The sequence below is a fragment of the Podarcis raffonei genome, chromosome 5 (assembly GCF_027172205.1).
Source record: "Podarcis raffonei isolate rPodRaf1 chromosome 5, rPodRaf1.pri, whole genome shotgun sequence".
Taxonomy (NCBI): domain Eukaryota; kingdom Metazoa; phylum Chordata; class Lepidosauria; order Squamata; family Lacertidae; genus Podarcis; species Podarcis raffonei.
The window spans coordinates 97,975,275-97,990,155 of NC_070606.1; the positions used below are offsets into that span (position 1 = coordinate 97,975,275).

Here is a 14,881-nt window from a genome sequence, read left to right on the forward strand (position 1 = left end):
AGCAAAAAACTTGCAACTTGTGTCTGCATAACTTCGCCTGGATTTACTACGTTTTTGCTAGTTATGGGGAGACAGAATCATAGAATCATAGAGTTGGAAGAGACCACAAGGGCCATCAAGTCCAACCCCCTGCCAAGCAGGAAACACCACCAGAGCACTCCTGACATATGGTTGTCAAGCCTCTGCTTAAAGACCTCCAAAGAAGGAGACTCCACCACACTCCTTGGCAGCAAATTCCACTGTCAAACAGCTCTTACTGTCAGGAAGTTCTTCCTAATGTTTAGGTGGAATCTTCTTTCCTGCAGTTTGGATCCATTGCTCCGTGTCCGCTTCTCTGGAGCAGCAGAAAACAACCTTTCTCCCTCCTCTATGTGACATCCTTTTATATATTTGAACATGGCTATCATATCACCCCTTAACCTCCTCTTCTCCAGGCTAAACATGCCCAGCTCCCTTAGCCGTTCCTCATAAGGCATCGTTTCCAGGCCTTTGACCATTTTGGTTGCCCTCCTCTGGACACGTTCCAGTTTGTCAATGTCCTTCTTGAACTGTGGTGCCCAGAACTGGACACAGTACTCCAGGTGAGGTCTGACCAGAGCAGAATACAGTGGCACTATTACTTCCCTTGATCTAGATGCTATACTCCTATTGATGCAGCCCAGAATTGCATTGGCTTTTTTAGCTGCCGCGTCACACTGTTGGCTCATGTCAAGTTTGTGGTCAACCAAGACTCCTAGATCCTTTTCACATGTACTGCTCTCAAGCCAGGTGTCACCCATCTTGTATTTGTGCCTCTCATTTTTTTTGCCCAAGTGCAATACTTTACATTTCTCCCTGTTAAAATTCATCTTGTTTGTTTTGGCCCAGTTCTCCAATCTGTCAAGGTCGTTTTGAAGTGTGATCCTGTCCTCTGGGGTGCAAGATGCAAGGAGCTATCCCACCCACCCCAACAAAGGGCATATGTTGTTCTAAGTGAAAACTCCTTTTAAAAAACAAAGCAAGGGCAACGTCCTGTCTAATGCTGTTTTATTTCGTCAGAATCTTTCCATCAATCTGAATGGCATTTTCTTTGAACCAAGGTCAAAGGCAAAAGGCCTCCCAGCCTTTGGCCTGTTTGCCCAGACTTACGTTGGGTAGGCAGCCCTGTGATGGCCCGGTGTCACGGGTCTCTGGAGGGGCTCGTCAATGCTTTGCGGGATGCTGGGGATCGGCTTCTTCTTCGCTTTCGGGGTGTTGGTCATGATCTGAAATGAGGAGGAGAGAACAGCTGCACTAAACAGAGACATCAGGAGGGGGACGCATCCTGAGTCCATGCTAGTGGTTGTCCAAAGGCCAGGTGCAGTGGGGAGGATGAAGAGGGTCAAGTCATGTCCCACCACCCCAGCCTCCCCCAACACATGGAGGCAACGTTCTAAGGCTTATTAGGCAAATCAGTGCCTTTTTTGAAAGAAAAAAAGAAGGCAACATTCTAAGGCTTATTAGGCTATTGCTACTAAAATCTGAACTACCATATGTCTTCAGGTTGGGTAAAAGGGAGGGAGGGATGCTCAGTTTGTCATTTTTCTCTGTTTGATACAGAACTCAAAATACAATTTTTTTGTGAATATAATACCCAACACTTGTCTCTAAAGCCACTACTTACTCCCAAGTATTCCGTGGTCAGGAGCTTCTCGCCCGACAACTCCCCCTGTTGAGGCTGCAACACTTCATCTTTGTCCAGGTCGGCCTCCATGCTGTTGTGGTCTTCCTGCCAGGACATGAGAGCAGAGAGTCAGGGACCCCCAAGAGCCGGGGCAGTTCTCAGGTCATGGGAATAAACCATGTGACAGGCAAAGCCAATGAGATGCAGTGCATGGCTCCCAACGCCGTGCAGTGTCTTCCTTAGGCAAAAGCTGCTCAGCAATTAAGGCAGACACAAAATTACAGCTGAGTCAGCTGCGAGTCGGGCAAGGTGTCACCGTGGTTCTGCTCCTACCTAGAGGGTCATCTCCAGAACACAGAAGCAGGTGGCCACTCTTGAGTCCACAACAGTTAAGTTATGGTGTTCCATAGGGTTTCATTCTGTCCCCAGTGCTATCCACCACCCTAAGTCAATGAAGACAACCATTAGGAGATTTGAGGCAAAGAGCCATCAGCTCACTGATCCGAAGAAGGTGGAGGCTTTGTGGAGAGGTGGTTCCCTTGGTCGGGGCGTTGGAGAAGTTGCCTGTTCTGGGCAGGGCTGAGCTCACTCTGAAGGAGCAAGGGCATGGTCTGGGGTGCTCCTAGCCCCTGTGCCACACTGGTTCTCTGAAGTTACCGGAAGCAGCATGGAAGCAGCCATGGAAGTAGGGGCAACCATGCTGCCCAGACAACAAGCACACAGGGGTTATGTCAGCTCAACGCAAGCTGGTTGGCAAGGGGAACACCCTGCAAACCAGTGGTTCCCAAACGCTTTTGGTCAACCACCCCTTTGGTTCCATAAACACATCTCCAGTACCCCCTACCCTACAAAAAGCATTATTCAGAATAGCGGTTTGCATGACCCACTAAGGAAGCTTAAGGTAAAGGTAAAGGTACCCCTGCCCGTACGGGCCAGTCTTGCCAGACACTAGGGTTGTGTGCTCATCTCACTCTATAGGCCGGGAGCCAGCGCTGTCCGGAGACACTTCCGGGTCACGTGGCCAGCGTGACAAAGCTGCATCTGGCGAGCCAGCGCAGCACACGGAACGCCGTTTACCTTCCCGCTGGTAAGCGGTCCCTATTTATCTACTTGCACCCGAAGGTGCTTTCGAACTGCTAGGTTGGCAGGCGCTGGGACCGAACGACGGGAGTGCACCCCGCCGCGGGGATTCGAACCGCCGACCTTTCGATCGGCAAGCCCTAGGCGCTGAGGCTTTAACCCACAGCGCCACCCGTGTCCTTAAGGAAGCTTATGACTTAATAAAATTCAGTAACAATTGCACATTCGTTCAAAATCCAATTAGAACTATTTAGTTTCATTTATTCAACAAAATGGGTGAACCTGATCTAGTGATACAAGTTTTTCAATGTCTGATAGTCATTGACACCTACAGAGGTCCCCTGATGGTCGCTTGTCTCTTAGCACCCCTCTAGGTGATCCCCACCCCACCCCAGGGGGCAATGCGACCACTTTGGGAACCCCCGCTGTAAATCATCAAGGCAGCCGCAGACTTTTGAGTATGGCATGCTTGGATTTTACTGTGCCTTTTACATGAATTGCCCAAATCCGTGCTGAAAGGAAGCAGAAAGCAATAAAACTGTAGTGTCATCTCCAGTGTGACAAAGGCCAGAAGAAATAAACCCAGAACACTGGTATCACTGTTCACTGGGAGTAAACTGTCGCTGAGGCAAGGAGGGGGGCTGAAATCTGCCCTTCGGGCTGCAGAGGCCAAACTCTGTATAGGTTTCCAAAATAGGGGCTGTTTGCGAAGGTGAGCTTTGCAGGAAATAGGAACAGGAGATCCATACAAGGGAAACCGGCCAAACAAATCCCCACTGAAGCTAACGCAATTCCGCTGCAGCTCTGACAAAATGTTCTTTCTAAACAGTTAAATGAAATTAGCCAAATAAATTGCCACCAGAGTTTGCAGGCTATTTGTACAATGAAGGCATTGAGTAGACATGCAAAGCCCATGATTTTCATTCCCTGATTTACACCAAATACTACACAGCACCCTTGTGAGTCTCCTTCTGTGCAGGGGGTGGGAGGAATTAAACTCACCAACTGCTGCAGCGATTAAAACAATGGGCAGGATTAACGTGCCCCAGGAGTGGAAGCCCTGCACAAGGACTCCCACTTGAGGAAAGGGGCTCTTCCCACCGTTGTCCCCCAAAATTGGCTCAGCAGAGGAAAGGAGGTAATTCGGTCTGAAAAGCTGAAACACTTGTGTAGACAGAATGTTCGCCATGGCGTAATGCTGAATTCCACCGATTTTTAAAATTAGTAACAATTATTATTTATGTGGCGGCACTTTAGAGAGTTACATAAGCGAAAACCTGTGTCCAGTTCTGGGCACCACAGTTCAAGAAGGACACAGACAAACTGGAACATGTCCAGAGGAGGGCAACCAAAATGGTCAAAGGCCTGGAAACGATGCCTTATGAGGAACGGCTAAGGGAGCTGGGCATGTTTAGCCTGGAGAAGAGGAGGTTAAGGGGTGATATGATAGCCATGTTCAAATATAGAAAAGGATGTCACATAGAGGAGGGAGAAAGGTTGTTTTCTGCTGCTCCAGAGAAGCGGACACGGAGCAATGGATCCAAACTGCAGGAAAGAAGATTCCACCTAAACATTAGGAAGAACTTCCTGACAGTAAGAGCTGTTTGACAGTGGAATTTGCTGCCAAGGAGTGTGGTGGAGTCTCCTTCTTTGGAGGTCTTTAAGCAGAGGCTTGACAACCATATGTCAGGAGTGCTCTGATGGTGTTTCCTGCTTGGCAGGGGGTTGGACTCGATGGCCCTTGTGGTCTCTTCCAACTCTATGATTCTATGATTCTATGATTCTAGGTCTCTGCCCCAAGATGCTTACAATTTAAAGTTCAATTGCTGCGGGGAGGGCAAAGATAACAAAGACAGACGGAGGGAGGGAGGGAGGGAGGGAGGGAGGGAGGGAGGAGGCAACCATAACCAAGGGTGATCATGTGAAGAAAAAGAAGAAAATTGTAACTTAATTCAGGCTATCTGCTCAAATGGAATTTGGAAGATCACGAAAATGTTGTGAGCTCATGCTTCCTTGCTTGCTTCCTTGCTTCCTTCCTTCCTTCCTACCTCTCTCCTGTCTTCTTTCTCCATTTCCTGCTCAGCACCAACCATAGTTTTTCATGAATTCCAAAATGGCACACCATAGGTAGTGCTTGCTCTCCAAAGCAGAATCAGAAACCCTCACTCGGGGTGCAAATGGGCTTGTTGCAGGATCCTGGTTCCTCACCCCAAAGGTGAAGCCTGACCTAGGGCTTGGTGCAGGTTCTCCTGGTCTTCCTCTGACGAGGACTCCCCCAGCTGATCCATGCCACTCTGTTGTGTTTTACTGCATTTTAATAATAGATCTTTTGATAGGATATTGTGATTTTAAACTGTTCCAAGGCACCTGTAAGTAGTGCGCAGGCACTAGAAGAAAGGGGTAGAAAATGTTACGTCAATAAAAAATAATCACGGGAACAGAAAGCCTCCTCCTTGGCACAGTTTGGGAGGATGGCATTTTGTTTCCTGGGTTATGGAAAGAATGTGTTGACATAAACTCACACCTTTCTTGACACTGACAAAGGGAGTAGGTTTGTGGTTTCAGGGTGCTTCTACATCCTTCAACTCTTCCTCTTGCGGGCTAAGACCTTGGTAGACACAGGTTGGTCCCTTACACAATTTCACCACCTCACAACAGCAATTTATTCCTTCCTGCATTCTGAAAGGAGAAGGGGTCCAACCGCTTGCCGTGTGTCAACAAACGACTATTTGCTCAAAAACCAGGAACAATATCCTGCAAGAAGCTGGTAAGTATCCCTGGTGACATTCAGGAGGTCATGGCCTGCAAACCCATTTTGCAATCCAAGGATTAAACCTGCCCAAGCGGAGGAATAGAATTACAAGCGTAAGAACAGAAAAGGCCTGGCTCTCAACTGGACGGAGAGAACTGGGATTTCAGTCTCTGCCAAAATCGTTAATGCTTAAATCATTACGGGGCAGAGGCAGGGCTTAAAGGCACATTAGGTGAATTGCATGGCTGGAGGCAAGCTAAGAAGTTGATCCAACAAGCCACGCGCCACCCTGCCTCTTCCTTTTGAAGCGTGGGGTGGGCACAACCTTTGGTACAGCCAATGACAGGGATCCTGAGACTGGGCAAGCAATTGGGTGCTCTGTGACCTAGGAGGCGAAGATAGTTCCAGTGCCCAATTGGCAACCAGACTGTCACCAGGGACATCACTGATAGGAGGAAGTGCTGGAGGTGGTTCCACGGTGGGAGGGTCTTTGGGAGGGTCCTGGCTATCAGGGGGTGGTGGCAGAAGAGTACAAGCATGCTATAGTCCGATGGATAATTCAACTACAGAAGACGACAGCGGCAGCCTTGCTGGTTCAATCAGAAGTCTATCCACTCAAGCATTCCAACTTCTCCCCTGCCCCTCCAAAAAAAGGAATAACTCTCTAGTCTTGATCAACAAAAGCAGATTGCCCACAGGGCAAAGGTCAAACACATGCATCTCTTCACACATGCAAAGGGGAAAGAGTCAGTGTGGGCAGTGTGCTCTATCTGGATTCAAACCACTTATCAGATATGAAGTTACTATCTCTCTGTCAGGAGCCAAGTTGCACCATGGGCCTCTTGTGTAGGCAAGAGGAGATTAAGGTGCAAGAGATTCAGCGGTCTATGTATGCTAGACCTGAGCTGTGGACCTGAATCAGACCATACCCATAAGTCAAGGCCAAAGAGCCCATGTGCAGAAGAGCTGGTCAGCTGTGGGCAAACATTCCCCCCCCCAACCAGAAAAAGGTCTTAGTCCTCATTCTACAAAAAAGGCAACCTGTCCAGTACTGTTAAAAGATGTACCAGGGAACTGAAACTCACAGCCTAGCTGAACGCAAGCAAAGAAAATCAGGATCCTGGGTCACTGTAGCAGTCTGCAAGTCATACTTCACACATTCAGGTTTGGGGTTCCTGTGCCCCCCAACTGTCTCACTATGTTTGCTGATCAGACACGTTCACAGTGTTTCAAAAACCTGGAAAACCTGCTTGACTAGAGATCAGAAAGGTCGAGAAAAAATTGACATGCATCAGTCAATGATGCTTCCTTCATACTATCTACAGTCCTGTGAAAAACAACCATTGCTACACAGCCAAAGAGACAGAACCACAGCAATTGGGGTGTGGGGGTGTGTGACTTCTCTTACACAAATAAGTAAACAGTAAAGCTTAGAATTGCTTGTCTTTCCACGCTGGTGAATGAAAGGTGCTCTGTAACTTGGAATAGGAATATTTTACAATCCTCCCATCAGACGCAGTGGGCCCTAAACAGGAGACCTTCTCGGTGGGCTCTGCCCCAAGTCTTTCGGGTATTTCCAGGTATTCCCAAACTACAGCCTCATCTTCCCTTTAAATAGCCCGCAGAGCTTGTCCTTTTTGACTTGCTGAACATGAGACAGAGACATTTGCTTTGGCAAATGATAAACTACAGCCTCATCTTCCCTTTAAATAGCCCGCAGAGCTTGTCCTTTTTGACTTGCTGAACATGAGACAGAGACATTTGCTTTGGCAAATGATCCTTTCAAGACCACAAATTTCACACTATTTATATCCCAGTATTTTTCCAGAAATTTCTCACCGGTTGTAATCGTGCTGGCACAGATGCACCAGATATTGCTGCAGTGGAGGAATGCAAACAGGGCAGATGGAGGCTTAATTATCAGAGCATCTTCTTTAAAACGTGCTCCGCAGGTTGGCCTGGTAATTAAGACAGGTCAGCACGTCCACATAACAAGCCCAAGGATTGGGACCGAGCTAAAACTGTTTCACTTTTGTGTGCCTGCTTTGGCAGTGTCAAAAAACACCTCCCCTTTCTGATGATTTTTCAACACTCCTTGCCAACATGCTCATTTATTCATTTGAATTGCCCCTCACGTGCCCTCGCCAAATTGCCTTCAGTGACCCGTCCAAGGCTAATAAAATGCTTTGTGATTTCACTTCATGCTGTGACCTCACCAGAACTGATATAAACTATGCCATCCCACTCAATATAGGATTCCTAACTAGATGGAATGAGCCATGTGACTATATTCAGGAAGAAGACTTGAGGAGGGGATGAAGAGGAACAGTGTGACAGGGAAACACCTAGGTCCAAATCCTGACTCTGTGGCTTCAGGGAAGTTTCTCTTCACCCCACCCCAACCCCTCAGCATCTCAGATGCAAAAGTACAGAGTTTTGTCCATCCTGTTCTGGAGAGTGAGATGACCCATTTCTGGAGGTCCAGGGTGCCTAAGGGATCGCCCAAACCCTTGTACCGCAGCTCAAACACTCAGATAATCCACAGAAGCATCACTGGTCATTCCCTGAGTTGATGAGGCCCCACTATGAACCCCCAAATTGGGATCCCCTCCAAATCTGTGCCAAACTTTTGCAGTGTTTTGCAGCAAAAAAAAACCATTTTGCAGCGCCCCACCAATTCATCAATTGCTACTCAAACCTGGGGTCATAGCTATCAATCCTAGGTTTAAGAAACAATTGCTCCGTTTGTGGTGAGTGGCAAAAGACAGGGTTTTCACTGCAAAAAAAACAAAACAAAAAAAACCCTGCTAAACTTTGGCATAGGTTTGCAGAGGATCCCAACTTTTGTAGTTCATATTTATTGGGCCCATAAACGGAGCCTCCGGTGTCACTGGCCCAGTCCTGTGGAATACGCTGCCTTCTGTGCCAACTTTTTAACATCTGCTGAGAAGTTTTCTAGTCTGCCAGGCCTTTGCAGGCAATTAATAATACATCCAGCCACAATGGTTAAGTGTTAAGTCCTTTTTTATACTGCTTATATTGTATGGGTTTGTTTTTATTGCTGTAAAACCACTGTGATGTGTGACACAGTGGTATAGAAATATTTTTATAAATAAATAAACCCAGCCACCAAGTTCAGCTGAAGCCTTGGTTTTCTTTTGCCTCTGCAATTGTCAGGTGAAAGTGCAGAGCCACGGTGGATCTCTGCTCCCTGACTGCAGCTCAGAGTTGAAAGCAGGAGACAGAGATTCACTCCTCTGAGCAGCCATCAGGTGTAGAGAGGGAGAAAATAGATGCAACTCTAGCTCCCATCATCTCTAGCTCCCAACTGGAGGATGTAGGTGCCCCAGGACTTGCTTTGTAGAGCAAGTGGACCTGCCTCCACTTCCCACCTCCAGCTTGCAAAACCCCTCCAAGTCTTGGCAGCTTCAAGCCAACAGGTGGACAGTGGGGCAGTAAATCCCCCTGCCTAATGCCGTGCTGTGTCCCACAGCTAGAGGAAGAGGCCAAGGCAAGAACCTACCTTTCTGGCAGGCAGGACCTGGCAGCACGGCTAGCCAAAATTGAGCGACCCAGAAATGTTATGGGGCACAGAGATATTATGACGGTCAAGTATTCCAGCCTCGCATAAGGCATAGTGAGCTCTTAAGACTTTCAGGCATCCAGCTTATAAAACTTACCTCGTCATTATCTTCCTTCTCCTCATCATCAGACTCAGCGCTATCATCCAATGGATCTTCTAGAAGGAAACAAGATGAAACGTAAGAGAAAATGAGCACAGCAGTTTGCTTCAGCAGAAGTTTCATTTAGCGGGTCCCTGTCCCCCCACCACTACCCTCATTTTCAACACTGACTGATATTTTTACTCTCTTTGGGCATGTTCCAAAGGGGACATTTCCCTGCACAAGCCATAATGAAAGCAGTGCTGTGTTAAGGCATTTGGCCTAACCATTTTCCATCACTTTATAGAGGGGTGGCCTTAAAATGGGCTCGGAAGTTCTTTGCAATTGGGCTGGGGGGCCGGGCAAAGCTGTAACATTTTGTGTTGGGAGAGGTGAGGGAGCAGACAGATGCAACCTTTCTCTTGTAGAACAGTGCTTGGGGCAACAGCGGAACTGCGGTGAGTAGCAGCTTGGTGACATTCCTCCTGGCAAACTTCCAGGGGAGAGGGTTTAAAACAACAACAACATCCAAGAACGGCCACATAAAACTTGAAATCATGATAAGCATCGCTCCCTTTGGGACACTGGCATTTGCATGGAGGAATGCTGCCAAGCTTCTTGTCCAAAGTTTTTCAGGTAAGAGAAAGACTGACCCTCTGCTCCCTTCTTATAAGAACATAAGAAGAGCCTGTTGGATCAGGCCAATGGCCTGTCCAGTCCAGCATCCTGTTCTCACAGTGGCCAACCAGATGACCATCCAACCTCTGCTTAAAAACCTCCAATGAAGGAGAGTCCACTGCTATCAGGTGCTGATGTGGTTGCTCGGGAGCAAACAGGCAAGACTCCAACCTGTCTTTTCCAGGCTTTATTATCTGTACAAACTACCGTATTTTTGCCCCATAGGTCGCACTGGCCCATAGGACGCCCCTCCTTTTTTGGGGGGGAAATGAATAAAAAAAAATTATTCCCCCCCCAGCCGCGGGGCTTCCCCCGACCCCAGAACAGGCTGCTATCCGCAAGCCTTGCGAGCTCGTGGCAACTCCCGCCGGGCTCGCAAGGCTTGCGGACACCTGCGCGAAGCACCAGGCGCCCTCCGGAGGGCGCCCCGTGCTCCAGGCAGCAGGCTGCTATCCGCAGCCTAGGGAGCACTGCGGGAACTCACGTGGGCTCCCCAGGCTTGCTGATAGCTTCTGAAGCCTGGAGAGCGAGAGGGGTCGGTGCGCACCGACCCCTCTCGCTCTCCAAGCTTCAGCGAAAGCCTGCATTCGCCCCATAGGACGCACACAGATTTCCCCTTCATTTTTGGAGGGGAAAAAGTGCGTCCTATGGGGCGAAAAATACGGTATTTACAGTGCAGAGCGTCTCAAGTCCATGTCTGCTCAGTCGCTAGCAGACTCTGGGAGTGGGCGGTCCTTATACTTTCCCCAGCATAACAGCCGTGTGACCCCCAACCTTCTCCTCCCCTCTCTGTGCCGAAGACTACTGCGCAGAACGGGCACTGGCAAAGGGGGACTCGCCTCCCCTCCGCTTTGCTCAGGCGCGGTGTTGAGGCTCTCCCTAGCATCTTCTGATCCTTGCCCCCCCCCACTGGAGGTGTGGCTTTCCCTCTTCACTTTGCAAGACCTTCAGAGGCTCCCTGTAACACAACTGCCCTTCCACCTCTCGCCTCTGAGCTGATGGCAGTTCCCTGACAACTGCCTTCCAAGAAAGTCCATTCCACTGTCAAACAGCCCATGCCATCAGAAAGTTCTTCCTACTATTTAATGTTCCTAATATATGTGTGCTTCTAGATGAGTGTTTATTGTGGGAAGGGTGCTCCACATGCATGTAAACTTTCCAGGGAAGGTCAGTTAAGTTTTTTTAAAAAAAACACATTTATATTAACTCAACAACCTGTTTATTGCAGTAAGATCCTGCCTGGAAGTACTCTAAGACACCTAACTCCTCCATAATTTGTAATCTAAATGTATTTGCAAGCTGAGAAATGACTAGCTGAGTCACAATACAGTTCAGCTCACAGCTAGTGGCTATTTAGCTCATGGCCAAACTATAGTATTCAAGCACATTGCTGCAAAATTTCCACTGATATGTTAAATGAATCGTGCTCTGCAGCTGACCACACAGAACAATCACGTGACTGCCTCATGATGGGCTGAAAGGCGACAGAGATGAAATTGCCATGCTAAAAGCTGCAATCCTAGTTCACTTACCAAGAAGTAAGTCTGGCTGAAATAAGTGGGCCTTATTCATGAGTAAACACAATTACTGCGATGCTGTAAGGCTGCAATCATAAGCACAATTACTTGGAAGTAAGCGCCAATGAACTCAGTGGCGTTTACCTGCAAGTGAGCAGGTTTAGGAAAATGCTGCCAGGCTGCAATCGTCTGGAAGTCTTTCCAAATGAAATCAGTGGGGTTTACTTCTATGTATACGTGGTTATCATTGCAAGTGTTGTGTGAATTGATACTAGAAGACGCACCTTCTGTTTCAGCTTTAAAACATCTGCTGAAAAAGTTTCTATTCCAGGGAAGATCAGGTAAGTTTAAGAAACATGTTGCCAACAACCCATTTGTTTTAAGTCTATTTCCATTAGGCCTATGCAAGGAATTAAAAGCACATATTTTATTTTATTTTATTTTATTTTATTTTATTTTATTTTATTTTATTTTATTTTATTTTATTTTATTTTATTTTATTTTATTTTATTTTATTTTATTTTATTTTATTTTATTTTATTTTATTTTATTTTATTTTATTTTATTTTATTTTATTTTATTTTATTTTATTTTATTTTATTTTATTTTATTTTATTTTATTTTATTTTATTTTATTTTATTTTATTTTATTTTATTTTATTTTATTTTATTTTATTTTATTTCTATACCCGAAGGTCTCAGGACGGTTCACATAAAGGACCACATACATAAAATCAAAATACAAACAAACCCTAAAAAGAGCCAGCATTTCAAAAAGGTTATAGGATGTAGATCAGGTCAGGCAAAGGCCTGGTTAAAAAGGAACCTTTTTGTCTGGCACCTAAAGGTGTATAGTGAAGGTGCCTGGCAAACTTCCCCGGGGAAGTTCCGTAATATTTCCATAATAGCTAGCTGATTTCTGATCTTAACATTTTAAATGTTTTTTATTGCATGATTTTGCATAAAATTATAAAGACTTATGATTTTTAAAAAATGAATAGTGGTATATAAACATTGATGCTCTCAGTCTGAAACCCCCTAGCCTGCCTTCATGTCTTCTGGTCCTTTGCCTGAGAGCAACAAAAGCTTTTTAATAAAGATTTTCAGCCCAGATGCGACTGTGTGTCCCTCTGACCTGATTTAAGCTGCTTGATAATAAACTCAATCTGCTGGATCATATCAGCGTTTCCTTCCTCGATGTAGCAGCGCAGAATGTCTTCCATTTCCTGGACGGGTTGGAAAACAGAGCAGTGTCAGTGGATCATATGGGTGACCTCAGCAAAGGGTCATTTCACTGGCAGCGCACATGGTTTGTTTAGCTTCAGAAAAGAACGTTGCGGTGGGAGAGCTGCGCCCAACTGCAGACATTCTGTTCTCTCCATCCACCAGAGCAGTTCCTGGCCATGGGAGGGGAAAAGCAGACATATTTCTGACACCTAAGTCAAACACAGAATGATTTAAGACTGGGTGTGCTGACCCCTGCAATTTCTCCAAACGCGGGAAACTCAACTGCATAATGTGTAACAGTGAAAACTCTCAAACAAATGTGGTTCACAGCTTCTCAAAGTCTTCCATATCTCGCAGAGGCCAAACCAGAACAGTACCCAAATAGCACTTTGGGTAGGGCTTTTTTTCAGCCGGAACTCACCAGAACTCAGTTCTGGCACCTCTCAGGTGGGTGCCATTCTAAGAGAACAAGGGAGGTGTTCATGGTGAGTTCTGGCATCTCTTTTTCTAGAAAAATAGCACTGCGTACAGGAACTTATTAAAAGTCACCAAGTAGCAAGCTAACCTTTAGCTGCTCCTAATACAAGTATAGTATTAGGTATTGTATCCCATTTGTCCTCACTGCCTTGTCGTGGCGAAGGGGCTTGAATAACTCAGAGAAGCTATGAAGCTATGTCGTGCAGGGCCACCCAAGACGGACAGGCCATAGTGGAGAATTTTGACCAAACGTGATCCACCTGGAGCAGGAACCACAAGCCACTCCAGTATACCTGCCAAGAAAACTCCATGGACAAAGACAACAGGCATATAAAGGTTATGACGCTGGAAGATGAGCCCCTCAGGTCGGAAGGTGTCCAACATGCTACTGAGGAAGAGTGGAGGACAAGTACAAGTAGATTCAGAGCTGATGAAGCGGCTGGGCCAAAGCAGTATGGTCACTCAGTTGCGGATATGCCTGGAAGCGAAAGGAATATCCAATGCTGTAAAGAAAAATATTGCATAGGAACCTGGAATGTAAGAACCATGAACCTTGGTAAGTTGGATATGGTCAAAAATGAGATGGGAAGAATAAATATTGATATCCTGGGCATCAATGAACTAAAATGGACGGGAATGAGCGAATTCAGTTCGGATGACCATCATATCTACTACTGTGGGCAAGAATCCCATTTAAAAAAAAATGGAGTGGCCCTCATAGTCAACAAAAGAGTGGCAAAAGCTGTACTGGGATGCAATCTCAAAAATGACAGAATGATCTTGATACGAATCCAAGGCAGACCTTTTAACATCACAGTAATCCAAGTTTATGCACCAACTACCGGTGCTGAAGAAACTTAAATTTACCAATTTTATGAAGACTTACAACACCTTATAGAAGCGACACCAAAGAAGGATGTTCTTCTCATTATAGGGGATTGGAATGCTAAAGTAGGGAGGCAAGAGATAAAAGGAACAACTGGCAAGTTTGGCCTTGGAATTCAAAACGAAGCAGGGCAAAGGCTAATAGAGTTCTGCCAAGAGAACAAGCTGGTCATCAAAAAAACTCTTTTCCAACAACACAAGAGACGACTCTACACATGGACATCACCAGATGGGCAGTATCGAAATCAGATTGATTATATTCTCTGCAGCCAAAGATGGAGAAGCTCTATACAGTCAGCAAAAGCAAGACCTGGAGCTGACTGTGGCTCAGATCATCAGCTTCTTATAGTAAAATTCAAGCTTAAACTGAAGAAAGTAGGAAAAACCACTGGGCCGGTAAGATACAATCAAAATCAAATCCCTTATGAATACACAGCGGAAGTGAGGAACAAGTTTAAGGATTTAGATTTGGTGGACAGAGTGCCTGAAGAACTATGGATGGAGGCTCGCAACATTATACAGGAGGCAGCAACGAAAACCATCCCAATGAAAAGGAAATGCAAAGTGGCTGTCCAACGAGCCTTACAAATAGCGGGGGAGAGAAGGCAAGCAAAATGCAAGGGCGATAGTGACTTCCGGGTTAGCGCCAGCAGCGAATGGCGGAGTTCCTCCGATCGGAGGAACGGGCTCCGTGGAAACTGGGTCTTCCCGCCGCAGCAAAGGTGGGGACCCGCTAGAAATCCCAGGTGGAGGAAGCCTGGGAACATGGGGTTCGGCAGGGCACCAGGAGCACCTCCCCTACTCGCGGGGAACCCCATTTTGGGGCTCCGGAGCGAAGTGGGGTGAGCGGAGCGGTGCTGCGAACTGATTGCTATTTTCACGGAGGGAAGCCGCATAGCCATTGCCGGAGAGCGCTGACTTTTTCCTGTGGACAATTGGACTCTAAACAAGTACCCGTGAG

General features: G+C 46.6%; 1 protein-coding gene across 8 annotated transcripts in view; it reads right to left on the reverse strand.

Moving 5' to 3' along the window:
- ARMC9 (armadillo repeat containing 9) overlaps positions 1-14,881 on the reverse strand; it is a 104,670-nt gene that overhangs the window by 36,754 nt on the left and 53,035 nt on the right. For all 8 annotated transcript variants that reach the window (XM_053390848.1, XM_053390846.1, XM_053390845.1 and 5 more), the window contains 4 exons: positions 12,467-12,557; positions 9,155-9,213; positions 1,643-1,747; positions 1,129-1,244 (listed from right to left, as the gene is read on the reverse strand). In XM_053390848.1, the coding sequence (XP_053246823.1) occupies positions 1,129-1,244; positions 1,643-1,747; positions 9,155-9,213; positions 12,467-12,557 (371 nt within the window). The remainder of the gene's footprint in view (positions 1-1,128; positions 1,245-1,642; positions 1,748-9,154; positions 9,214-12,466; positions 12,558-14,881) is intronic.